Genomic DNA, 27827 nt, shown 5'->3' with positions numbered 1-27827 from the left:
GTATATGCATGGGCCACATGTGGGGCAGGCTCTGAATGGGTGTTCCTTAAGTCTCTGTTTTAATCTTTGCCTCTCCCTTCCCTGCCAAGGGTATTCTTTAACCTATTCTTATGGCTCCCTGTTCTCTGAACTACCAGTAGCCCAACACTGTTCAATATTCACAAGGATTTAACTACATGCTAATGTTATTTATAAGGCGACCACGGACTACTCTACTTTGTGGCTGCATAAGACAAATGGCATTCTTTTACAGTGAAACTACCTGCGTTTCCTTGTCTGGGTGACAAGCACGTGCCAAAGGCGAAGACAGCAAAAGCACCAGTGATGAGGGTGAATGATAGGCAAGGACCAGAAATGCTTCGCCTACTTCATCTTTGCCCACAAACTCCCACTGTTTTCCGTCCGGTTTCCCACGTTGCATCCGGTGGAGCAGAGGTAACCGTGGGCAGGAGGACAGGGGAGGGGAGGTGGACTGGGTACGAGGTGTCCCCCTGCGGCGTTCCTTTGGCTCAGGTGGTAGCCCAGGGCTGGCTTTAGCGCGCCTGCGCAGGCCAGGCACCACTCGCGACCGCAGCATCCCTGAGCCCCGGGCGAGAGGAGGCGGCGCCCCGCCCCGCGCGGCCACGTGATGCGGGCGAGGGGATTGGAGCTGCGGCAGCGCGCGGCGACAGAGAGGAGCAGCGCTGGGCGCTCGTGGCGGGTCCTCCTCCTCCTCCACCCTCGGGCTTCTTGTCTCCGCTGCTCGCCACTGCTCGCCGCCCGCATCCTCAGTCGGGGCGCCTGGAGGAGGAGGAGTCGCCGCTGCCATCAGGGTCCCCGCCGCAGTCGCCCACCGTCCCTCCGGGCCTCTCTTCTCGCCACTGCTCGCACCTCTCCGCGCCACGATGGGGCTGCTGGACTCAGAGCCCGGCAGCGTCCTGAACGCAGTGTCCACGGCGTTCAACGACACCGTGGAGTTCTACCGCTGGACCTGGTCCATTGCAGGTACAGTCGAGGGGCCTCATCCATCTCCTCTCGCTGCTCCTTGGGTTGCCCACGGCGCAGACGCCAGTCCCCGGCCTCAGCGCCAGGCAAGGCCCTGCGCCCCCTACCCGGCGCCTTGAAGCTGTTGGGGGCGCCCGGGTCCCCGCAGAGCATCTGTGCACTGGTTAATCGGATGCGAGCGTTAAGACGTCCTCCTCCCTGCCCCCCAATACTCCCATCTCTTCAGCTCCGCGGATGCAGGAGCTGACTTAACCAGATGCTGCCAGTGCAGCCAAGGATCCACCCCGCCCTGACTCCCGCATTTCCCGAGCTCGCCTATTCTCTTATGCACTGGTACTCCTTGTAGAGAGATAGAGAGGCCTGGAGGCGGAGGAGAGCTGCGACTATACCTGTCTCTCCGCTACTTCAGCTGCCATGAAGACTTTGATAAAGATTGGTTACTCTTTACCGTCTTCCATTTAGCTAACCTCTTTGTAGTATAATTTCGACTGAAAAGTAAAACAGCATAATTTAGCTGCTTGAAGAAGGTTAGTTTTTTTGTTTTGTTGTTGTTGTTGTTAGTTTTTTGTGTTTTGTTTTATTTGTGGCTCCCCAGTAGAAAATCTGTTAGGCGACTTGTCTGCGAGGGCTTTGCGCAGTGCAGTGCCCTCAGGGGGAGGGGAAGGAAGGCAGTCGTTGGGCAGGGGGTCTCCGCAGCAGCACCTAGAGGCTGGCCAAGAAGCTTGCATAAGTACAGCGTGCTGAGATCGGCGAACTTTCCCTTTAGCTGTTAAGTTTGCAGGGCAGTGCTGTCATTGGGTGACTTGGGTAGTTTTCCTAGTGGAAGTAATTGTAACATAAATGTTCACATTTTAACATTTCTTCATTTGCTTTGTTGCCTATAAAACTTTCCTACATCTTAAACATTAAGTTTAAAGGATCCTAGGGATGGTTTGGGGCTTTAAATTTTTGTTGTCCGTTTGCAGTGTGACCCTGTATTCTAGCAAAGGAGGATATTAACAATATAAGTTATGATAACTGTCTTTAGAAGTGAAAAGTTTCATTTGTAGTTTCTGTTGCTAGGGCAAATGAGACAGTGGACAGTGGATATATATATATATATATATATATATATATATATATATATATATATATATATATATATATTTCAGTTGAAATTTGATGTATGTGCCGTGGACAAAATGCTTGCTGGAATTGTTTCTGTATGAGACAAACGCCTTTTCAACATGGAGGCTTCATTGACTTTTTTAAAAAGCGCGATATTTCTCAGGAGATCTCACATCTGACCGTAGGAGAGGCAGTAGTTCCCAAGCCTCGTAGCTGGAGATGGTTGAAAGGCAGTTGTCCTGGGACGATTGTTCCTTGAGTTTTTCTTGAATGCTATCATACTGATACTGCAATCCCTGGGGAAGAAGCACCCTTCCCTTCATCTCTGTGATACTGCTCTGAACATTGCATCAGAGCTTCCCCTTACACAACCGCACGGAGTTGAACATCAGACAAGCTGGCTGGCAGGTGGTGACTCGGTTGAGGTCCTCCAGCTGCCTTGCACCCAGAGCCACACCTAGGCGTTCTCAGTCCTGTCTCTCTTGGCTCCTTCCCATTCTGTAGTGTCCTCATCTCTCCTGAGCCTCAAGAAAGAAGAGTTGAGAGCAGAGCTAGAACATTAGCCTTCTGTAGTGCTTCATTCTTTCCAAATTAGTCTGAGAAAGACAGCAAAAAGAGTTGGGAGTTTTGTGTGTTCACACATGCACACGCTTGTGCCTACACTTTTGAGGGGCTTATAAAATAATATACTATCATGGGCTAAGCTTGAGAAATGAGTAGACGTGGGGACACTCAAGTGACCCCTTGCTAGCAGGTCAGTGGGAAGGTATTCATCCATGCTCTTGACTATCCACTTACGAAACCTGAGACTGCTCCCTCACCTCTGCCCCGAGCTGCCTTGTACAGGCAGAACTGCTTCTTAATCCCTCAGAGGCTCAGCGGCTAGAGTCTGTTTGGGCCCTGCTGCAGCATGAGGAGGACGGCTGTTGAATAGTTCAATTTCGTTTGCTTGTTTTTTAAACACATCTGGTGCGCCTTCTGGAGCTCCTGTGCTCACACTCCTAATGCTCGTGTGTGCTCTTGTTCCTTCTGGGGGGCAGGTCATACTGCTCCTCTTCTGAGAGCACCCCATTCTTCGTTGAATATTGAAAGCCTGGCTAAGGGGGGCTCCAGAGTAGAAAGGGAGGTTTATTCAGCGATGCTGAAGAGAAGAGGGTGAGTCAGATGTTTGGAAAGAGGAAAATAAAACTGGGTGGGAGACAGAGGTGCTCTTGGGAAATGGTTGTGACGAAAGGATACAATTATTCAGGAAAAGCAAGCTGAGCTAGGCGCCATGCCCGAGTGCCTTGCTGTAGGTGTATGCGGATCCTTCTTCCTTTTACTAGTTCCTTGGGTTTTTCTCTCCTGGAAGTTCCTACCTGAGCACAAGTAAAGTAATTCTACTTTGGATCGTCTTAATAAGAAGGTTCCAGGTTTGTAGTTGTAGAGTGTATTTGACAACCTAAGACTTTTTTAGTTAGCCTTAAAACAGATAGCTTCGAAATATAATTTCGAACTCTTCCAGCCAAAGGCATAGTGATCTACAAACCTGACTTTTCAACATATCTCTCTCTCTCTCTCTCTCTCTCTCTCTCTCTCTCTCTCTAATAACAAATTTGTGCGTTCGCAAGATCAAGTCACTTTTATTGTGTCATTGACACTTTACATTTTGAAATTTAAGATCTAAAAGACTGTACTTTTAGAGAAAATAGTAAATTTGACTTTCTTAAACCAAGCACTTGCAACAAGAAAGTTACTAATGCTTTTACCGGCAGGAGGAAGCATGGACTGAGGTGAGACTTCATTCTAGCTGCCCATCTTGGAGTTGGAGCTCTGAGGCCCCTGAATTTGCTTTTTCTTTTCTTCTCTGATTTTACTTTGTGTGAATGTGATTAGACTAAAAAAGTAACTAGTTAGGCTCTTTATGTAAAAATTTAAGCTGGCACATTTAAATAGCCCCACCCCACCCCATAAATGTTACATTGACTACTTTACCCACTACAACCACTTTTCTTCTGGCTACTTGGTTACCTCCTGGAGCATGGTTACATGTCCTGTCATTGAAGTTTGCACTTAAACAGCAGAGTTATCTGGATTCTTGAGTTTGCTTTGGAAGAGGCAGAAGGGAGAGAGGATAAGGCCAGAGGTACAGGAGGGAGGCATCTCCTATATGATGATGACATACTTCAGAAGCCAGTCTTGTATAAGTTAACTGCACTTAGCTTATGTATAGTTCTTTAGTCCAATAATGTACTTGCCAGGCACAATCCGGGTCAGGGATGGAGGTCACTAGGTCGAAGTTCACAGAGTCTAAGGGAGTCAATCCTGGTTTGAGGGCCTGGGGACAATCAGGAGAGTCCTTCTCTACTGTCACTTCAGTGTCTTAGCCCTGTGTGTCAGTCATGAGCTGTGAAGTCAGCAGACTGACTGGCTCTGTTTTCTGATAATTTTAGCAATTTCCTACAGGTCTCTTAGCCCAGCAGTGAGCGAGCTGATGGGAGACTAGGGCAAAGGTGTCAATGGCAAAGGGAGTAGGGGCTGAACTGGGGACTGAACCGGGGAAACCAGGACTTCGAAAGGACCAGTGAGTCACTAGGACCTGCTGTGGGCGGGGATGCTTAATGCAACTATAATAAGCTGGATGGAGTCAGAAGAGGTTTATCGTATGACTTACCAGGCTGCAGGGGAGGAAGACAGGTTTTAAATGGTGTACAGAATGTTGATATTCATTTTATTTGACATAGTTAATGTGTAGTTTTCGTTTGTGTTCATTTCTAAAATAGGTTTTGTTTGGATTTGATGGGAAATATGTATATGTAAGAGAACAAGTGTTCTCTCTCTCTCCCTCTCCCTCTCCTCCCCCCACCCCTTTCTCAAGGGTTAGGGTTTGAGGTAGGGTCTTGATGTGTGAAACACATCAAGCTCACTGTGTACCAAGGCTTAACCCCAAGGTCTTTACCTTTCACCTCCCACTACCATGATTACAGGTGCACACTCTAGCACAAAAACAAAAGTGTGGGGGAATAGCGAGCTTCTAGAACCTCCCATGGTCAGTGTTGTTACTGATGTCATCTCACCCTCTCTGAAGCTTCTGTGAAGTCCACACAACTTTAGGGGGGTTGCTATGTTGATATTTTTCCTCTCCTACAGTCTGACTTGAGATAGCATAAGCCCTCGGACACCAATGGCTGATACTCCCTTACCCTCTTTGTCTTATAGCAGCATACCCCTCATGGTCAGATAATAGTGTGGCAAACAGAGTTTGTAGACTGGTGTGGTTTGCTTATCGAGATAGGTTTTAAGATCAAAAAGGTCTTTGACAATGGTTTTGTGATCTTGTAAGGGACAAAGTACCTGTTCATCCTTTTAAAAATTCACTGTTTTAATTTTCTTAAATCATGTAAGTAATGATGTCACATGATATTATTACATATGATATTACATACATCCTAAATATCGTGGATGACTTTACATGAGTATGAGTTTTCCCCTGAGCCACTACTCTTGCATATGTATCCTGGCAGAGAAGAGTTATTTAATGAAGTGTGTCTTTTCTCACTTTCTGTGCCTCTGTTTTCCCCAGATACTACAATCTTTTGTCTATATAAAATGAACCAAGGCTTTGCATCAGAGTCTCTTATTATTTAAAAATCATAAGGGTCTGGACACTTAGAAAAGAGAAGGGTGGGAGATACATAGTTTTCAGACTCTGGAAACAGATACATAGTTTCTGGGTTAGCTTCCTAGTGTGCTCAGCCAATAGTCCTCTATCCACAGTCTTCTCCCTGCAGCTCTAGCCAGCCTGGGTAAGTTCCTGGCCCTCCAGTAAAGCAATGCCTGCTTACCTTTCTCTCCTTACAGTATTCCCTTGCTCATTTGCTTCTGTCTACCACTCCAGATACCATATAGCCTTGCTTCCCAACTGCAGGTCCTCCGACATCAAGCATTGTGTTTAGCCATCACTGGCTTTGTGCCATTTTCTTTTAAATGACCCTAGTCGTGAATTATATAAACCATCATTATGATCTGCCTCATCATCTTATGGTTTCCTCCTCAACGTGCCCAAGAGACTCTCTCTCTCTTGCTCTTATGCAAGTGGCAAGAGATGTTTCCCTCACTCTAGCTTTGGTTTTCAGCTTTGAAAGAGAGTCTCACTGATGTAATCCAGTCCTTGAACTTACGATTCTCCTGTCTCAGTTTCCTGAGTGCTCACACTATAACCTTGCATAATTTTGATTAGTGATGTCTTGGGGTAATAAAGTTTTAGATGACACTAAATTGCAGACAGGTTCCCCAGCCCCTTTTGTTGTGTGTGTGTGGGGGGATTGAACTTCAGGCCTCCACCCATGCCAAGTAAGCATTTTACCATTGAGTGGTTTTTTTAGCCCTGTAGAAAGTTTTTTTTTAAATTTTGTTTATCAGTCATAATTTCAGTTGGTGCCCACTAAACCTAATGAATCAACTATCAAATCATTTAGTTGCTCATGGCAGAAGTACAAAGTCATATAATCACTCTTTTTGTCTTTCATACATGCAGAAACATTGTGATGTGAAAATTGAGGGTAGTAGGACACAGAGGATGGAAAGACTTAAGGTCTGAGAACCAGGTGACCTGGCTTCAGTCATGAGGCCACTGCTACTGAGTGTGGGGTTTCTCCAACAGTCCTCAACATTGTTTTCCTGTAAATCCAGAGGATTGAATTATGTAATAATCTTTAGGTTCTTCCTGGATCCATGGTTCTATTGTGTAGACCAGGCTGGTCTTGAACTCACAGAGACCTGCCTGCCTCTGCCTCTTGAGTACTGGGATTAAAGGCATGTGCCACCATGCTCTGCTTGACCTATAATTCTGTATAGATGCTACTCTTCTGTTCTTTGAATAGAGAGAGCACTTTCAATGACATATTTCAGTTATTAATTTGAAGATCTTTTTTATGATTTAAGTGTTTTCTAACACCTTCTTAGTACCTCCCCATTGGTAAAAAATAGTACACTTGTTATTAGCCATGTTTTGCCTGGTCTTGCCTGTTCTGCAAGAGCCATGTAGAGGAATAGAGAAATGAAGGATAAAGAGTCTGGTCTATTGCCTGAAACAGCACCGTGTGACCATCCATCACCAGAGCTGTTTAATTATCTCAGTATGCCTTGAATAACCACAAGTGAGCTAACTTGCCAAAAACAGAACAGCAGTAACAGAAAAAGTATAAATGATTTCAATTCCTTAGTAATTCTATCATGTGATGTACAGCTTCTAAAGATGGCTTCTTACATAGTCTGGGCAAGTTATCAGTATTTCTTCGTGTCTTTTTATAAGGGTTACTTGTGTGAGTAGTGTGTGCGTGTGTGTGGATGAATGAAGTGTACCTTTGGAAGCTAGAGAGGGCACCAGAGCCATTGGAGCCGGAGTTACAGATGGTTGTGAGCTACACATCTTAGTTAGGTTTTGATTGTGGTGAAAAGACTCCATGACCAAGGCAACTTTTATAAGAACAACATTTAATTGGGGCTGGCTTACAGGTCCAGAGGTTCAGTCCATTATCATCACAGTGGGAGCAGGGCAGCATCCAGGCAGGCATGGTGCAGGAGGAGCTGAGTTCTACATCTTCATCTGAAGGCCGCTAGGAGACTGACGCCCATGAGGCTAGGGGGGAGAGTCTCATTGCTCACCCCCAGCGTGACACACGTCCTCTAACAAGACCACACCCCCTAATAGTGCCACTCTCTGGGCCAAGCAGATTCAAACCACCACACCTAAGCACTGGGAATCAACTTGGTTCCTGTACAAGAGCAGCAAGTGCTCCTCACCGCGGCCATCTCTTCAGCCCCCTTGCTACCTGTACTATATGAAAATTTAACTCTCAGTACATGGCCGCCCACCAGCAGCTCCTCTGTGTGGCCTGCTCAGCACACTTCCATAAAACAGCAGCTTAAATAGAAGCCTAAACTTAATATTACTTTTATTTTTTTCTTTAGGAAAACACCTACTTTTCTATAACATTATTAAACTTTTCAGTGATAAATATTTTCTATTTGATAATTCCCAACAAGTTTGGAGATCATGGCTTAAGATATTTATTAAACTGCTAACATGATTTTGATGTATGTACCTCAGTGAGTCACTATATTTATTTAAAAACCCTCCTGTCTTTTTCCCTCAGAAGGTTGTCATTGCTAAGCAAATATCTTAGTATGGTATTTGTTTATGTTTTATTTGTATCTTGGGGTTTATATGACAAGATTCATCAGTCCTCTGAAGGAATCAGTTTGTCTGATGAAATCAGACACTCCTTTGTGATTCTGAATGGGAGCATTTGAAGGAGTCCACGTCTCTGTTTTCATTTTTATTTACCAAATATAGACTCAGGCACACATCTGTATATTAATGCATCTCACGTGTGTGTGTGTTAATGCATCTCACGTATCAGTCATTCCTTGTTGATAGTTGCTTTGCACCATAGCCAAGAGGCAGAAACAGCTGAGCCATGTCCGCCGATGAATGAGCTAGTCAACACGGTGGAACATGGAGAATACTTTTCAGTTTGCAAGGAAATTTTTGCACCATATCCAGATGACTCCAGGGGGCACTGAACTCCAACACAACAGGACAGAGATGTGTCATCTTACTCACATGGGCTTTCTAAAGTAATTAATAGAAACAGAAATTAAAACTGTGTTTGGCAGGGCTGGAAAGAGAACGAACCGCCTGGGGAATTGGTGTTTAAGAGGTTTGAAGTTTCCGTTTTGCAATGCGACACGAGTTGTGGAGATTGGCTGTGCATAGCATTCTGAGTGTGTTTGCTAGTGCCAGCAATGTGTTTTTAACACAATTACAGTGATAAACTCCAGGTTTCACACTGAGGAAAATTTGTGTTCACTCACAAAACAACAACAACAACAACAAAATAACCCGAAACAAAAAAACAAAGAAGAAGACATTATGACAAGGGGGTGGAGACCTATGGAAGTGAGAAGTAGGGACCAGAAAGGGGATGGGGAGCTGCAATTAAAGTGTATCACATGCATGTATGAAGGAATCAAAATGAAACCCATTATTATGTATAATTAATATGGGCTAATAAAACATAGGAAGAACTCCACATACTATAAAATTAATATAACGGCATTCCTAAACTTGACCTTTCTTCAGTATTGGTTCATGAAACAAATGGTTCTTTTGTCTTTCAGCTTAATGTAAAATGGCCTTGTAAAGAGAATACAGGGTGTCACCAACCGACCAGAAAGTTTTAGCTTTGCATTTTGCTTTAGTTTTACAGAACTCCAGAAGACAGGCTTGGAACATTTTATTTCCTTCTCTCTGCTTACAAATCCCCGAGGTTCACACAAGTGAGGGAATGTGCTGTGTCGTTCCTAGCCTGAGGCTCATTTTATCCCCACACCAGTCAGGAAACAAGTCTTCAGGTCTCTCGCCTATGCATCTTTCTAGCTGATCTCTCTCACTGCCACCTCACCTACATAGCATTACTACATTCTTATTCCTGCGAGACAGCACAGACATGTATGTAGGCAAAACATGCATACATGTTTTTTAAAAGAAACTGAAAAGTGGTATTTTCTTAAATAAATCTATATGCTGACATATATATTTAAGATATAAGACATGTAACCTGAGATGCAATTGTCTTCCATAAGATAGAATTGTTAGAAATGTTAATTTATTATGTTCAAAGTGATTATGAACTTACTTGCCAAATGGCGTGAGACGGGTGCTACCAGCTACTGTTAATTAGTAAAAATTCAGGTTGGGATAACACTCTGCCCAGTGAGTATTTAGTTTATAGGAGCGTTAAAGACAAAGTGCCCCACCCCATGCACATCCACACACACGCACACACACACACACACACACACACACACACACACACACACACACACACCACACACAAATGCTACAAGCCCTTTAACAATAGGATGCATCCCTGTGATTTTCTTAAAGCTTTGAGATCATTGGCAATGCTCATGTTGTTTGGACTCATACAAGGAGAGTTCATGAAACAGGGAGAGGAGAAAACTGCTTGCCTGCCTTCTGGTCTTGACTTGTAGGTCACATGGTATCATTTCCATCTTCCAGATGGCTCTGTCGATACAAATGTTTTCCCCACTGCATGTGTCCATTTCTCTTGAACTGGCTGAAATGATGCGCTGGTCCTTAAACTATGAGTCAGGCATCCCGGGCAACTTATGACCCTCACTGCCGTCCATGAAGTGCCTGCTGCCGCCCCTAAGGACTCTGTGAGGCTACAGTAGTGTTCCTTAATCCCTGTGTCTTCATCCTTCATAGCATTCCTTCAAGTTAGGTACTTTTTAACTGTCTAGAGACGGGGAAAGGCGTAGAACCACACAGCTTCCCTTCTGTCGTGCAGCATTGGCTGCCATTCCTTTATCACTGATGCTGACGGAGTTCCGGCGCTGTAGCCAGGGCTTTGACTGTCGTCACATTTATTTAATTCTTACGCTCTTTGAGTTGTGTGCCATGGTTATCTTCTTCTTGAGAGCAAATTACTTTTCCTCCCAAGTCAGAACTCAAAGTAGCATGTATCTCACACTGATTTGATCACCCAACAGTCTTTGGTTTTATCCTTTGCAGCATCCATACTTAACCTTTTCTGTATTCTGCAGGCAGCTGCGTGCTTTTCCTCCCCTTTAACCTTTACTACGATCTCTGTTTAGACTCACTACCAAAGTATTTTTCTCTCTTCACTTTACCTCCCCTCTCCCTTGGGTGACTGCTACATAACTGGGTTAGTAAACCAGTTTGAAATACTCTGAGGCTGTCAGACACTCATCCTACCCCCCTTTTCATTTATTTACGTATTTATTTTTTAATTAATTTATTCATTACATCTCGACTTCAGCCCCTTCCTTTCCTCCCAGTCCCACCTTCCTGCTCCATTTCCCTTCCCCTCCAGTTCTCCTCAGAGAAGGGGAGCCCCCTCCCCCCCACGTACCAACCTGCCCTGGGACATCAAGTCACATCAGGACTAAGCACGTCCTCTGCCACTGAGGCCAGACAAGGCAGCCAAGCTAGTGGAAAGGGATCCAAAGACAGGCAACAGAGTCCAAGTCAGATGGCTCCCACTCCACTGAGGACATAGTTCTGACCTAAACTCCCAAGGTTGGTCTGGCTAGTGGTCCTTAGACTTGTGGTTTTCTTTTCATAATGGCAGATCACACAGATGAGAGTGTTGTTAGAAGCAGAGAGAAAGTGGCTGGTTCCTCCAGGTAGAGTCAGGGGCCGACTCAAAGACATCTGGGGTGGTCTTGGCGGGATGAGGATTCTGAGGTAATGCTCCAGGTAAGAGAGATTCTGTGCCCACCAGTCCCAGATGATGACACTTCACCGGTATGTAGACCACACTTTAATAGAAAGGAATAAAGGGAGTATTGCTACTTTCCTTTGTTTAATACTGTAGAAAAAGCAGAAGTGTTAAATGGATTTAAGTTATTATTATAAACCAAGTAACGGGCCAAGCCTGGAGGTACATACCCATGACCCAGCACTCCTTCCCCCAACCCCTATGTTGCTTCTGCCATCCAGGTGGGCAGGGAATGTGTCATTTTTCTTGCCTCAGCATCGTGATTAGCTGGGACTATGGGTGTGTGCCATACCCTGGGATCCAGTTCTTGATGTGAGTCTTATCTTTTGTCCACATGTTCTGTGAGCCTTCCCAGGGCATCATCCATCACCCATGACTCGTTTCTTCCTGCAGACCTGGGTCCATCTATTCTAGGAATCCAGATAGTCTAAAACAGTTTAATTTTACTAATGTTTTCTTCTGGGATGTGATAGTGGAATTCTACTAGAGAGAAAGTTCATTTTGGCAGGTGGAAATCCTGATCTACAAGAACAACCTTTAGCTCAGCCTTTCAGAGAAAAAGTAGGCCGATTAGAGTTTCCCAAGGCTTCATTAGAAGTAGAGATTACCTGAGCTACTTAAAACCTATGGGACTAGTGGTATTTCATTCTTTATTACATTTTGTTCTATGTAGCCTTTAAAAATGATTTTGAAAATAGCCTTTCAACATAATTTGAAAATTAAACTAGCGAGGCCTGGGCAGGATGGCTCAGCAGGTAAAGGGGCTTGTGGTGCAGGCCTGATAACCCGAGTTCAACCCCCAGATCCCATGTATAAAGGTAGAAGGGGAGAACTGACTTCCCAGAGTTGTCCTCTGACCTCCACACACACAGCATGATGTATGTGCGTGTACTGAAAAGGAGGGAGGGACTTATAGAATCCCTATGGGCTGGGAACACTGAAGTTCATTAAATCTTCCCTTATCAACTCTCAAGGTAATGAGTTCCTCAAACAAAGAAGGAAGGGACAGAGGGATAGATAGATGGAGAGAGGGAGGGAGGGCACAGTTGATTCCAGTGTCTGGTTATTGTCTCTTCCCTACCTCTGAGACCGATTTGCTGTCCTTTTGCCTCCTCTCCCTGTGTAACTCCAGGCACAGACCTTTTTGCTTCCCCCCCATTCTGTGCACTTGACTTGCTTGTGATCTGGTGTGATTCTCATGGCTTCTGTCTCACGTCTGCTGCCTGGCAGTTGCGCTGCATCCCGGGAGCCTCCTGGCTGCCTCACCTAGGGACCACTTAGGTACATCACACAGGGATGTTTAAACATTTCCTGCTCACTTTCTCCTGGGCCTTCTTGCTAGTGTAGTCTACACTGTCCTGACTTTCCCAGTTGCCTCCTGACCATAAATATGGCTGGAATTCTGGAATTCTTTTTTTCGGAGCTGGGGACCAAACCCAGGGCCTTGCGCTTACTAGGCAAGTGCTCTACCACTGAGCTAAATCCCCAACCCCTGTATAGTGCTTCTTTATCTTGAGATATCCCCGTTGTCTCCCATCCAGAGCAACATCTGGAGCCTGAGATTCCATCACCTCATGCATCATAGAGCCAAGAAGCATCATAGTCCAGTTGGGCCCAGCTGGAGAGGTGTCAGTTCAGATCATGGGATGGGCCTGGGAATCAGGGCATTAAATAGCACCTCCTCCTTATTCTCTAGTATAGATGGACCCGTCATGGTGTCCATGCTTCCCAACAATCCCCTTCCCTTGCAGCCTATCCTTCACTGCTACCAGATTCTTGTCAAACAGCAAAAGGAGCTCTGGGTCAGTTTCTCTAATTCTCTTCTCTGAAGCAGGACTTCTCTGCCTGCCTGGCATATTCCCTTTTCCTGGAGTAGAAGTTCAGATGCCTGTAGTTAAGCCATGTTCTGTCCACTTTCCTGTCCTCTTGCTCAGTTTAGACTCTTATCCTGCAGCAGAGTAGATGAGTTTTCAAGTCTGTCCTTCCCTCCTATAAATGATAAACTTTGATATGTCAGTGACCAAGTGATCTGTGCATGAATGTATGTATACACAGACACACACACACACACACACACACACACACACACACTCACAAAGGTAAAGTTGTTGGCTTCAGTGCTGCATATCATAAGGTACAAATGAAGTTAGAAACAAAAATGTGTCCCTGGTGTGTGAAAGCTCACCTGCTGGCTGTGTTGACACACATCTATAATTCTAGCACTGGGAAGGTAGAGGCAGATAGATCTCCTTGAGTTCAAGGCCATTGTGTTATGCATAGGGAGTTCCAGGCTAGCAAGGGATACATCGTGAGACACTGTCTCAGTAAATAAATAAGTATCCACTTCAGATGGACATACCCCCTTTATTTTTTTTACAGTTAACATTTGAGTAACTACGTATGAATTTTTAGTATAGGTAAAATGTGGTTATTGTCCAAGCTGACACCTAGAAGCAGATTGGTCCAGCTTGCCCTGGGCGTCTTGAAACAGTAACTAAGTTACAGATATAAACCATTGTAACCTTTAAGGAAGAGGCTTGAAGACACCCGTGCCTGTCATTCCAAATCCAAGATGTTGAGGAACAAGAATCCTGCTGTCTCAAAGGAAAAACCAAACCCAAACAAAGTGCACACACTTATTTATAATGTAATGTGGAGGAGTATGGAGAATCCCAGACACACAGACAGTGCAGCATTCCTGGAAATGGCTGCAGCCTGCCAACCACTCCTGGAGCTTGCTGCTGTCTTATTCAGTGGAGAATCACGAATCTGGTTCACCACCTCCCCTCCCCTATTTGTAGATGAAGGAAACATAGGGGGCTGTGCTGTAGCATCCTGTGCACCATGGCAGGACCAGTGCTGGAGCTGTCATTCACCGACTGCATCCTGTATACTCCATTATTTCTTCTTGTCCTCTGGCTTCTTAACTGGGTCTCAGCCTCCCTTAGTGCTTGATAATTGTAGAGCCTTCAGCTTCTCACTGTGTCTTCCCCTGCCTGTCCTTGATAGTCCTCTTAAATGTCATCGCTGAATGAGAGAATGAGACAGTGTACCACTAGCACTGCAAGCTAGACATAGTTCTACCACTGTTTGGGAGGCTGAGGCAGAGGCATCAACCTGAACTCAAATGTTCAAGCCCAGACTGGACAACAGAGTAAGACCCCTTAGCTTTGTCTCAAAAATACTGAAGGAATACATTGTTTACTCTTAATTTCTGGCTAATTTTGGTGCCTGGTTTTCTTTGTTTTGTATTTGTATAAGCTAATGTGTGTATATGTATTCATATACATGTGTGTGTGTGTGTTTGTGTGTGTGTGTGTGTGTGTGTGTGTGTGTGTATGTCTGTGTAGTAGACAAGAGGTTGATTCTGGGTGTCTTTCTTAATTGCGTGACACCTGGTTTTTTTGAGCTTGAGTCTCTTGGATGGGGCTAGATTGGCTGTCCAGCAAGTTCCAGGGGTCCTCCTATGTCTGCCTCTCCAGCACTTGGGTGATAAAGCGTTCACAGCCACTCCCAGTTTTACATGAACTCTAGGGATCAGACTCAGGTCCTCATACTTGCATGGCAAGGATTTTACTCACCTAGCCTTCCCTCCAGCCCCTGAACCTGTCGTTCTAATTTTTCTTTTTGTCCTTGCTACTTGGAACTTCTTTGAAGTCAATAGGAATCTTTCGTGTGGTGAGATAAAAGGTGAGACAGAATCCAGGATCTTAGACATTAAGATCTCTTTACAGCAGAGATCATTTTCCTTTCTGTGAGGCTGACTATCCCATTAATAATGCATTGGCTCTTGACCTCCGTGTGGTAGGCCAGGAAGACCCTGGAGCAACTCTGCTGTGACCTAGAACAAGACCTTAAGCTCCTGGAATCTGTCTACATCAGGGAAGACCTACGTTGATAAGCATCTTGTGTTTTATATGGTGGCTTCTGTCAGGGAGACATGTTTATAGGAAGACAATTATCACTGAAGGATGACATGTCTTCTAAGCCCCACACAGCCATGACAGTCATGTGCCCTTTGACAAATGTCAGCACAAGTCAACATGGTTTAAGTCTCTTATTTTTTAATTTAAGTCTGGTTGAATGTGATTTGACCAATGTAATCACAGTTATCGTGAACAGTAAGCCTCCTTTGTAAAGTAGGAAATAAAATCCGATTGAAGTTTTTCCTGTTCCCATGTATGTTCTTAATGATATCTCGTCCCCCTTTTTAAAAATACATATTTTTATTTTCTTAAGATTATATACACTTGTATAATTTCTCTTTTTACTCTTCTCCCTCCAAACTGTCCCTTGTACTCTCCTCTCTCTGTCCTTCAAATTCACCATCATATCATTTTCTTTAATTGGTGGTGGTGGGAGCAGCAATATGTGTGTGTGTGTGTGTGTGTGTGTGTGTGTGTGTGTGTGTGTGTGTGTGTGTGTGTGTGTGTGTGTAGGGGGGTATATTCCCTGTACTATGTTTTCAGGGCTGACCATTTGAGTAACCAATTCATGTGCTCTTCCCTGGGGAAGGCTATTTCTTCTACTCTCAGCATCCCATAGCTATCTAGAGTTCTTTGTGTAGTATTCAGACCTCATGGATTTCCCCAAGTCCATATTCTTATGTCTCTGGGTTTCATCTTTGTTCGAGTCATCTTTAGGCCGCCATATTGGTGAGACTTAATGGATATTGCTTCTGACATTTCTAAGAGACATCATCTCATGGCTTTTACTATTTTCTACTCCCTTCTGCAATGATTCCTGAGTCTTGGGTGTTGTATATTTGAGACTGGGCTCTACAACTCTACTTTTTTATCTGTTGTGGTTTTCCACAATGGCCTCTGTCTATGGCAAAGAAAAGTTTTTTTTTTTTGTTTTTTGTTTTTGTTTTTTTTTTTTTTTTTGATAAGTGGTGAGAACTATGCATATCCAGCCGGACCCTAGAGGAGAATATCCCCTTCTTTGTTCTATTGAGGCAGGGTAGGAGATTGGCCTCAAACAGTCTTTCTGCCTGAATGCCCCCCTACCCCTCTCACCTTTTGATCAACTTATTTCATTGAAACTCTAGTAAATATGGTACTTCCTGACTTGAAAGATTATCTCATGAAACCTAATGTTTTCTTGTGTCTTATTTTCAACTGACAGTATATAGAAATAGACGAATGTGTGTTTATGCATATGTACAGATGCGCATGCATATGTACCTCTGAGCCACACCCCCACCTGATTAGTGTATTTTAAAACAGTATTTAATAGTTATCTAATTCAGAACCGTTTTGCATATATAGTTGTAATAAACAAGTACATTTTAATTGAGGTTACTGTAATTAACAATATATTACATTCACTTAGGATGGATTCTAGAAACTGGCTAAAAGACTTTTTTCCTTTATTTTACAAATAAACTGTGCCAAAAATAGAATGTTAAATGTGTTTTGTATCACCAAAAGTAGATATTTGATTATAAAAGATAAAACAGATATTTGATTATAAAAATTGAAATTCTGTTTAACACGAGAGATGTAAACTTTAACCTTAATATACTTTAGATATAGATTTTCTTAATCTATCAATTCATTATCATTTCTTTTCTAATCAATGTTATATTACATTATAAGACTAATTGATGGTTGTATATTTAAATATTGTATGCAGTCAATTTACTTTAAATGAAATTATTTGTTCTATATGTATTTACACATATATGAATAAGTGAAGTTAAGCATAAAATTTGTTTTTCATCAATAATAAGATTGATAACACATTATCAATGGGAAAAGCAGCAAGCCCATCTTGAATAGGGCTACTGTTTGAGAGAAATTAAAATCATAACGACATTACCTTAATTCCTCATGTATGATTGAATGGTAACTCTTATCTCTAGACCTATTCTATCTCATGGCTTTCATTGCCCCAAACCTCATCAGTGCGATCTGTGCCTAGTGGTGGGTGCAAAGCACAGTGCCACACTTCTACACTGCCACACTTGCCACACTGCCTGTTAAATTTCATTGGCTTAGTGCAGAAGATTAGTGGTTTTTTAAATAATTATTCTTATGTTATGAGGTCTTCACTTTCAACTCAAGTTATCTTCCATATTTTTAGTGCATTTCCTGTTGTTGTTTCTTTAATTCTCTATAAAACACACCGTGTAATCTAAGTAAAGAATTGATTTTCCATCAATCCCTGTAGGACCCAGCTATGCCCATATTTGTTTTATATGCCATGTATTTTCCTGGGGACAATGATTTGCACTTAGTCTAATTATAGAATTAGGACATTTGAATTCCTAAGAGAATTTTGTTTTGTAAGATGTGCACTGCTCAGTAAATGGCATGTCGTTTGATTCTCTCCATAGATAAACGTGTAGAAGACTGGCCGCTGATGCAGTCTCCATGGCCAACACTAAGCATAAGCACACTCTATCTCCTGTTCGTGTGGCTGGGGCCGAAGTGGATGAAAGACCGAGAGCCGTTTCAAATGCGCTTAGTGCTCATAATCTATAATTTTGGCATGGTTTTGCTTAACCTTTTCATCTTCAGAGAGGTATGTTTATTAACTTTAGTAATCCTCCAGGGTTGTTGGAAATAATTTAAAAATGAGACCCCATGAATTGAATCTACCCTTGCAGCCTTCCATGGAGTGTAGGAGGGCTGTTTAGATGAGACTTTGAGGCAAGCATAGAATGAATTTTCACTATAGCGTTAGTAACTGGTTTGTCATGGGACTATACCTGCCAAGTATGGAAGGCTGTTATTAGAGGTGAGAGAGGCGTATTTCTAGGATGTTTGCACATATTTGACATTTAGTGAGCCACAAGAGCTACCCAGAACCCTTCTTCATCAGTTTCAGGCCTGACAACCTGATCAAAACACTTGTAAGTGTGAGTTTCACATTAAACCATCTTATGTAATTTGCCGTATTGTGTGCGGGAGCTGAAAGGAGTTGGCTGTTATGCAGGTGTGGCTACTTAATCATCAGAATTTTCTGGACATCAGCAAATTCTCCAGGGTATTTTGAAAGAAAATCCTGAAGGCTGGAATTGGCAAGGTCCTTTCAAGTGGCTAAAGTCTAAGGAATTTCTTCCTGAGAGACTTAGTAAAATTCCATATGTGCTGATGACTAACCAGAGGTACTGAGTAAATGAACCCTTCTTTAGAGAAGCTTCCCAATGACAACTTAACCTAAAGATGCTCAACTTCACAAATGCTCTTGTTTGACGGTTACACACCACCTTAGATCAAGATATAAATCAGTCAAGGCAGGACAACTTTCAGCTCAGAATCCAAAGAGTTTTATCTCTTACACTCCCAGGTAGCAATCCAGGTAAAGGGAAGTCAGGGCAGGAACTAAAGGCAGGAACCTGGAGGCAGGAACTGAGGCAGAAGCCACAGAGGAACATTGCTTCCTGACTCGCTCTCTGGTAGCTTGCTCAGAGCTACATACTGCCCAGGGGTGGCCCCATCCACAGCGAGCGGACCCTCCAACGCCAACCATCAGTCATGAAAGTGCCCTACATGCTTACTCACAGGGCTTTCTGGTAGGGGTATTTTCTGAATTGACATTCCTTCTTCCCAAATGACTTAGCTTGTATCAAATTGGCAAAAATCTAGCAAGCACAGCTGCTGTAAAAATTCCTCTTTGACTGAGTTGGCATTATATAGAACTAGCATCCACAGTAGTTTAGAAACGTTAAATGTATCTTTCCAATGGTGAATTATGCTAAAGATGTAACATCTTGCCTATGCAAGTTTAATTATAGGAACTAATAAGCTACTATCTACATAATGGAAAATATGTATTTGATTAGTTGATGTCTTGGTGAAAAAGAGTATGCTTGCTTTTTATTTAGCCTTTATTAAAATTATAGTATGGGGTTGGGGATTTAGCTCAGTGGTAGAGCGCTAGGCAAGCGCAAGGCCCTGGGTTCGGTCCCCAGCTCTGAAAAAAAGAAAAAAAATAAAATAAAATTATAGTAAAGCTATCACACAAAGGATTTTAGAACATTGCATGTCAGTTCAGGGCTGGAAATGAGAAACCCTGTCTCAAATGCAGTCGTACAGCGTTTGACCCGTATGTGAAGTCCTTAGTTTGACCCTCAGCTCTACAAAAGAACAAGAAAAAAACTTGAAAATGTTTAGTGCACTTGAAATGTTTTTAAAGAAAATAACTGCTTTCACAACACTTGAAACAATTGTGAGTCAGATTTACTGTTTTCAATGCTGTGTTTTCTAAACCTTTACTCCAAATGTTAATCCTTTTGTCCCCAGCTATTCATGGGATCATACAACGCAGGATACAGCTATATTTGCCAGTCAGTGGATTATTCTAATGACGTTAATGAAGTCAGGGTGAGTATGCCAGTGAAAGTCGTTGATGACTACAGTTTAACTTCACAGGCTCTCAGGCCATAAAAAATACAGTGTTGTATGGGATTAGCATGTGTTGAGTGTGGAAGAGAAAGCTCTGTTTGCCTTTAAAATACATAATTGGGAAATCTGGCTTTATACCTCCAGTGTGCTTTTTTATTGGGTGTTGAAAGAATGAGCATGATGGAATTGCTACTATTCAGTACTTTAAAATAGGCCATATAAGTGGAGAGGCGGTGGCTCACACCTTTAATCCTAGCAGTTAGGAGGCAGAGGCAGGCAGATCTCTGAATCTGAGGCCAGCCTGGTCTACAGAGTGAGTTCCAGGACAGGCTACACAGAGAAACCCTGCCTCAAAAAGAAAGACACACACACACACACACACACACACACACACACACACACACACACACACAAACACGTCATGCATTATTTGATATTTTTATTTTTATCAGGCGTGATAGTACATGCCTTTAATTCTAGCACTAGGGATGAAGAGGCAGACAGATCTCTGAATTCAAGGCCAACCCAGCCCTTTAGCAAATTCCATGCCAGTCTAGTGCTACATCATGAGACTGTGTCTCCAAGTTTGTTTTTAAACTTTTGTGACAAAAATAGAAACTTCAAAAGAAAGCTAACTTATTTGTGGAAAACATTTTAATTATGTAATACTTAGGAAGGCACAAGATAACTCATATGGGTATGAAATTGGTTTTTATTAAATTTGTAAAAAACAATATAAACAATATAAGGCTCCATTTTCCCCAGTCATCTATATCAGTAAAATTATCATTTAAGTGGAAGGAATAGCAAATTGTTACCCATTTAGTGAACTCTTAAATCTGTGACTCCTATACATATTATACACAACAAACCCAGTTTACATACATATGTGTGCTTTGTGTGTCCCATGTATCTGTTTTATATATGTGTGTGATAATGCTATATGTATGTAATAGCATGCATTGGGAAAATAATGTTGTAGCACGAATTTTAGGGACTGTAACCAAATTGTTCTAATATACTTAGGACGTCATGTCCAGATCATTTCCCAGCCACGCTGTTGCTTGACTCCATTTGCCCGCTGCACGTGTGTGTAGCCTGCCTTTGTATGCATATAGTATCAGGGCCTGGACCATAGGAGCAAGAAGACAGATTAAGTCTCTGCCTGCAAAGAGCTCACGTTTTGGTGTGGTCTGGAAGGCAGGTCGTCAGCCTGTCAGGAAACAGTTAAAGTAAAGCCCAGGGTGTGGCTGAGAGACAGAGCAAGGTTGCTTCATTCAGACTCAGAATATATTAACTCTATTGCCAAAGATTCTCCTCAGTGAAGAGCTGGCCCCCTGTCGAAGGTGGGAAAGGAGAAAGGCTGTACTTGACCTTCTCTCAGGAGTACACTTAGGAAGCACCCTGGGTCAGGCAGTATGCTCATATTATTAGGATAAAGCCTCAATGTTACCACCCTGCTGATTGTGAATCCACTGCTGATACACTCAGACTTCACCCACTTTGATGAGGGGATATCCCACTCAGTCAACTGCATTCAACAACACTCTTTCAGTTAAAAAAAAAGCTATTGTGAAAACACACCCGGCACTCCCTGCCCCCCAAATATCTTGTAGCTGAGCAGATTGGGGTCCTCCCTCTACCCACCTCGCCCATCTAAGAGTGAACTTGGTGAAATGAGCCTTGTACTCAGATTCCTTTCTTGTGTGCATTGAATGTTCCAAAGTGTGACCCCTCGTTTTGATGTATCCTATTCACAGATAGCTAGTGCAGTTTACAGACTAAGTAGAAAAGTCATTACATATGAACTGGGCTAGCTTAGAGGTCCCCATGGAGGAAAAACGGCCTCATCTCTTTCCTCCTACAGTTTACCGTGCTAAAATGGAGAGTTACTTTATCTTACAGCCACGAAACCGTGGGCATCAGTTACTGTGGGTAGACTAAACTGTGTCAAGCAGCTTTTCAGCTCATTCTGTGGCCCATAACAATGCTGCCCAGACTGTGTAAGTGCCTACCGGCTGATAAATACAAGAGTTTATTTTGTTTCTGGACTGTGTCCTTTTCTTCCTCTGTTTTAAAATTGTAATGTTAGGGAATTGGGGGTTTAGCTCAGTGGTAGAGCGCTTGTCTAGCAAGCGCAAGGCCCTGGGTTCGGTCCCCAGCTCCAAAAAAAAAAAAAAAAAAAAAAAAAAAAGAAAGAAAAAAATTGTAATGTTAGGGAATACTTATTCATTGATGTCTGATTCTAGAAGTGACAATAACAAATTAAGAACTTCACATTGCCATGAAGCCCTGGTAATGATTCCGGCACTTAAAAAAAAAATTGTTTTTCAGAAGCAAAAGCCAAAACATGAGCAAATACTCATACTCAGATGTGGGTATAAAATGAGGACAGGATCTTAGCCTTCTGTCTTAGAAAGGTTTATTAATATACTTCAGTTATGCACTGATTTAATTTTTAGTTTTATCCACAATTATTACCAGAAATCTATACAGAGGTTACATTTTGGTCATTGTTATGGTCATATCCTTGCAGAGTGATTTAAAACATATTCAGAGGTCACCTCTTCTTGAATCCTTAATCCCCCAGCAAGTCACATAATCGTTTTGTACCATCTGGTGTCTTAATTAGAGCCCGAGAAAAGACTTACTTGTGTAAACAGGATTATATTTGTGACCTAGGAAATAGTTGTTTTCGAATTGATCATTTTAAAGACTATACTAACACAGGCTACAGGGATTAGCTACCTTTTGTACAGTTAAAGGAAAGTGGGGAAAAATGTTAGACTAGCTGTTATGTAAACATAGGGTCTGTAGGAAACAGCTAAAATACCCAAAGATACGTTGTTTTCTCTACAATCTGCAAAGCATAGCAGTGTGACACGTGTACAGTGCTTAGAAGCTGGATACTGCCTGGCTGTAAGCAGCGAAAGCTTTGGGTTTGTTTTCTGATGGGTACACAGTTAGGTCTCAAACCTACCTAGCAGAAGAACGATTGCAAGCCTTGTACGTTTTGTGTGCTGTGCTCTGCAGTTTTCAACAGAGTAGAAGCCCACACCTCGGTGTGATTTCGTTTTATAGTGTGACTTTCCTTCCCCTTACAGATAGCTGCTGCCTTGTGGTGGTACTTTGTATCGAAAGGAGTCGAGTATTTGGACACAGTGTTTTTTATCCTGAGGAAGAAAAACAACCAGGTGTCTTTCCTTCACGTGTACCATCACTGCACCATGTTCACACTGTGGTGGATTGGAATCAAGTGGGTGGCAGGAGGCCAAGGTGAGAGACCCACACGTCTGCCTGAACCTCCCCCCACCCCAAGCACTTGTGGGGAGGTAGATTCACCTACTGTGTGTGTCATTAAGCTTGCTTTCCTGGTTAATCCTCTCCCTTCCTGTTCATCCCTCTTCTTAAAAACTTCAGCTTTTCAATCATTGGACACCTAAAGACTTGTCCCCAAGGTGGACATAAACCACTAAGCCTAAACACCAGAAAACAGTACTTGCTTGAGTGGGAAAAGGAGCTGATGGACAGTTCTGATCTGATAGAAACTGAGATACAACGCCTCAGGTTCAGTCCAAGCCCTCAGCTTATCCCTGCTGTGACACAGACCCTGGGTAACCCCATTGCTTCCCATTTAAATGAACTTTTACACAGCCTCCTTAGTACTAAAGAGGCTCAGAAGTCACAGCTGGGCAGAGAGTTGCTCTAGTCTCTCAGGTGGCTGTAGACTAGGGGTGATGTGTGCAGGCTGAGCTGGAAACAACCCTTTCCTGGGGATTTGTGCGACTATTGACAGTGTACACATTTCACACTGAACACTTGCTAGTAACCTTAAAGTGAAACATCTAAACTGACCCTCAGCTCACATCATGACGAAATGCATTGCTGTACACACTCCTTAATTAGTATTCTAAAGAGAAGGAGTGCTGTTGAATTCGACTGAGTGGGCCATTGCTGTATAGACTAAAAGAATTGGTCACTCAGAGTATATAATGCTGTTGTGTTTAAAACCATGTTGAAGCCTAAGAAGTGAGTGTTACTTACCCCTGGTGTGCACATTAGTGTCTCCAGAGGCGATAATGTAATACACATAAACCCTTGGAAGCACCCGAGCCTCCTTCCAAGGACTTGGTAGGTAGCATTAAAATACGGGGAAGAGGAAGGCAGCAGCCATTATACGTTGTTTGCTGAAGCTCGCTGGAGTCCCGCCTTTAACAATTTACCGCTTCAAAAACCCTTTGCAGTTTAGCAATTCACATTTCTATTTGTATGCTTTTAAAAGGACCCCTCTAACCTAAATTGTAAAAAATATCAAGCTTAATTTGAGAGACTTTGGCTTCTCTTTGGGGCTAAAGTAGAATGTGTAGCATGTGACGTAAATTCAGTAGAAAGCGATGGAGAAAGTATTCTAATATGCTTTAATCACAGTGTACACATCCTTTCTATCAGTGGGATCGCTCTTTAATCTCAGCGCCTTCGATGAACCATAATAGTTTCCTCGCAATTGCCTCTTATTTCTTGACAGCATTTTTCGGGGCCCAGATGAATTCTTTCATCCATGTGATCATGTACTCCTACTATGGGCTGACTGCATTCGGCCCCTGGATCCAGAAATACCTTTGGTGGAAGCGGTACCTGACCATGCTGCAGCTGGTGCGTCAAATGTTTTCATTGAAAAGTTACTTCCGGTTGTTGGCAGAAAAAAAATCAAAATACTAAAAATATGTGGTATTAATTATTTGTAACGTGCCAAGTTGTTTTAGGTGGTTCTCCATCACAAAATTAAGTTTATAAGCAAGGTACAGTGTCAAGACTGGCTGGGTTCAACCTGAACACTCATGGGTGGACTGGTCATGGTCACTTGGTTTATAAAGCCCTTAAAGACTGGATTGAGAACCTGTCCCTTTGAGAGGAAGCCTGTAAAACCAGCTGTGGAAAGAATGGTTAAACTGTAGCTATGCCACAAAGTACATGGACTCATATATGACTAGAAAAATACTTTCTGTGAGTGACTATTTTTTTCTACCTTACTATTTTATTCTCTTTTCTTGTTCTTACTTAAATTTCCAGTTTTCCCATGTTTTGATTCTTGTTAACAGACCACATACATGTAGCAAAGGAAGGACAAAGCCAAGAAAGGGGAAGGGTGGGGGAAGGAATTGAATGCAAGAAGGAGTACTCTTTCTAGTTGGGTAACACTCTGTGCTTGAACAGCAGAGCCAAGGATTTGAACTCCCAGAGTTCCAGGCAGACAGTTCTCAGGAGCTCCTCTCTGTAGGGCTTCTCATTACACACCAGTGCATTCATCAAAGCACCGTACAGAGCTTGGGTGTAGCCTATAATCAAACCAAACATGCAAATCCACGCTGGTACCTCATTTCCAGGCTTCAGAACGTATTCTAATATGCTTTAATCATAGTGCACACATCATTTTTATCAGTGGGATCGCATTTAGAAATACCATCTGTGCTCTGAGTTGCCACATAGCTGCCTAACCAAACAGGAACCACAGACTTTGGGGAATGTTGGGTGTGAAGGATTCATCAGAAAAGAAACTTCTTGCAGCACCGTGGAAGCTTGTGATAATAGTTTGTAGAACGTTTTCCTCACACTGAGACCTAGGTGGTCCCAAGAACATGAAGAGGTGACCCAAATCCTATAAAGTATTCAGTCTCTTTCGTCAGGGTTTGCCCTCAGGCTGTCTGTGAGCTACATCATGCTCAACTACACCCTATACACAACACACCCTTTTTCAGTGGTACAGGTTCTAAGAGCCATTGTGAAATTACAAGTTCTACAAATTTGGCTTTTTGCCATGGGAATTATAAAAGTTAATATAAACTGAAGTGTGTGGAACAAATTATCTTAATATTTAGTGAAATAAATATAAGGATAATGCCGTCTTTCTCAAAGAACCTATAGTTGCCCATTACAGACAGGATGCTGAACTTGAATTTCTGAGTCAGACTTCCTCCAAACACTTAAATAATATGAGTCTTACAAAAAGTTCACCCTTGCTAATGCTACAGAATTTGTAATTCTGTGTCTCAGACCACCCAGTGACTAGTACACTAGAACTTAAGTTTATTCTTCAAACATTTCTGTGTTTTGAATTTTCTCTTCCCGGGAGTTCATAAAATTGGAGGTGATTCTTTTTGCATTTATTGATTTTAATTGGATAATAAGTTTTTAAAGAACGATGTTCACTCAGATGCGGACTTGTCTGTGTCTTACCTGCAGGAGAGAGTGAGCTTGGGTTCATTTTTAGGGTGAATGTGCTTTATTTGGAATGAGAACAGGACGGGGAAGGAGAGCAGTGTGTGGGGAGGTGTTGGGCCAATTACAGTGATGAACATGATGAGAATGTCAGGGAACCCCGTTATTTTGTGTTCCTGCCTAAAGATGAAATAAAAAAGCATATAGTGAGTGTAGTAGCTTCTTGGTGAGAGCTTAAGTTTAAAAAAAAAAAAAAGGAAGCAAAAGACCCTATAAATACTATTGCTTTATCGTTCGCCCCTGTCCATTGGCTCCCTGTCCTTGGATGCCCTTCAGCGAGTATTCAAATGTCCAAATTCTATGCTGGAGACTCTGGAATGGCCAGTAAGCCAGGCAGAGCCCTGCCTCCAGAAACTACAGTGGAAGTGGCAGCAGATACAGGAGTCAGCTTCAGATAGCTGTCACACCACTTTACAAACAAAACACAGAGGCCCGGTGATGGGTGCCGGATCTGTGGAAATCCACAGAATGCCCATGCTGAGCAGGTGGTGTTTGAGCTGCGATCTCAGAGAGAGAAAGAGGCCGAGATGCTTACCCTTTCCAACCGTAGAGCACAGCTCGGGCCCCTGTCAGCCCTGTAGGAGACTGTGATGCTGTTAGAAGTCACTTCCTGCTCTGATCACGTGTTCCCTCCACCTCTACTTTTGTTTTTCAGGTTCAGTTCCATGTGACCATTGGGCACACAGCACTGTCTCTCTACACCGACTGCCCCTTCCCCAAGTGGATGCACTGGGCTCTGATCGCCTATGCCATCAGCTTCATCTTCCTCTTCCTCAACTTCTACACTCGGACATACAATGAGCCCAAGAAGTCAAAAACCGGAAAGACGGCCACGAATGGCATCTCAGCGAACGGTGTGAACAAGTCAGAGAAGCAGCTTGTGTTAGAAAACGGGAAACCCCAGAAGAACGGGAAGCCAAAAGGAGAGTAAATCGAACTGGGCCTTAACCGGTGACAGTGAGGAAACTCCTGTGTCATTTAAAAGTTCAGGGGCAACAGAAGCAGAGGATCTGGGGTGGGGAGAAAGGCAGATAGGGTCTGTGCACCTTCAGACTGAGTAAACCTTTCAATATACGGTTCCTAGATGTTTTATTTATGAAGTTTTTATTTTAAACATTTTTTTATTAGCCTTCATGTTGTCCAGACCAAAGCAATCCCAACGTGACCTTGGAGCCTCTCCTCCTGTTCGCTCACCTGTGCAGTGGGTGGAAATTTCACCTATCTTCCATTTACTCTTTCCTCAGTCTGAATTTTAGATGATCACAGAACACAGTTTTATGAAAAAAATTTTTTTTCCCTAAATCACTAGTTTCCTACTGGTTGCAAATCAGTTACCTGACATTTTCTTGTTCAGAGACAGAACAAGAAAATACATTCGAATTTGGATCCATTTACTAACCCTTGTGGTCAAACCTCTCCTCCTCTAAGCCAGAATATTCCCTTTTGGCTGTAATTAAATTTGAAAGCTCTGAAAAATCTCAGTAGATTCATAAAGGCTTGATGATGATGATGATGATGATGATGATGATGACGACGACGACGACGATGTTGATGGTGATGATGGTGCTGTTGGTAAAGATAAGAAAGAATAGTAGTAAAATCTTTGTGACCCAAAGGCCACCATGACTTATGGCACAAATCACTGTGGGAAACAATATATCTCTCTCTATTTTTTTGTAATGAGGAAGGTAACCTTTGAATACTATTATTAGCAGGAATGTATCATGCGAATTAAGATTATTGTATGATTGAAATATGGAAGAACTCATGTCTTTGTTAGTAACATCTAAGG

The 27827-nt window shown here is 42.8% G+C and overlaps 1 protein-coding gene across 1 annotated transcript; it reads left to right on the top strand.

Moving 5' to 3' along the window:
• The first annotated feature begins 884 nt into the window (after positions 1-884).
• Positions 885-27434, top strand: Elovl4 (ELOVL fatty acid elongase 4). The gene is made up of 6 exons (NM_001191796.1): positions 885-984; positions 17746-17933; positions 19658-19738; positions 22864-23035; positions 24285-24412; positions 26691-27434. The coding sequence occupies exons 1-6, from the start codon at positions 885-887 to the stop codon at positions 26964-26966; spliced, it is 945 nt and encodes a 314-aa protein (NP_001178725.1). The 3' UTR covers positions 26967-27434.
• Positions 27435-27827: the final 393 nt, after the last annotated feature.

The sequence above is a fragment of the Rattus norvegicus genome, chromosome 8 (assembly GCF_036323735.1).
Source record: "Rattus norvegicus strain BN/NHsdMcwi chromosome 8, GRCr8, whole genome shotgun sequence".
NCBI lineage: Eukaryota > Metazoa > Chordata > Mammalia > Rodentia > Muridae > Rattus > Rattus norvegicus.
Note: the sequence above shows the minus strand (reverse complement) of the source record. Positions and strands in the feature narration are given on the sequence as shown.

Coding starts and splice junctions, on each gene's coding strand:
- Elovl4 (NM_001191796.1), top strand. CDS start 885: ATGGGGCTGCTGGACTCAGAGCCCGGCAGCGTCCTGAACGCAGTGTCC. Junction 985..17,745: donor CTGGACCTGGTCCATTGCAG/GTACAGTCGAGG, acceptor TTCTCTCCATAG/ATAAACGTGTAGAAGACTGG. Junction 17,934..19,657: donor ACCTTTTCATCTTCAGAGAG/GTATGTTTATTA, acceptor TTTTGTCCCCAG/CTATTCATGGGATCATACAA.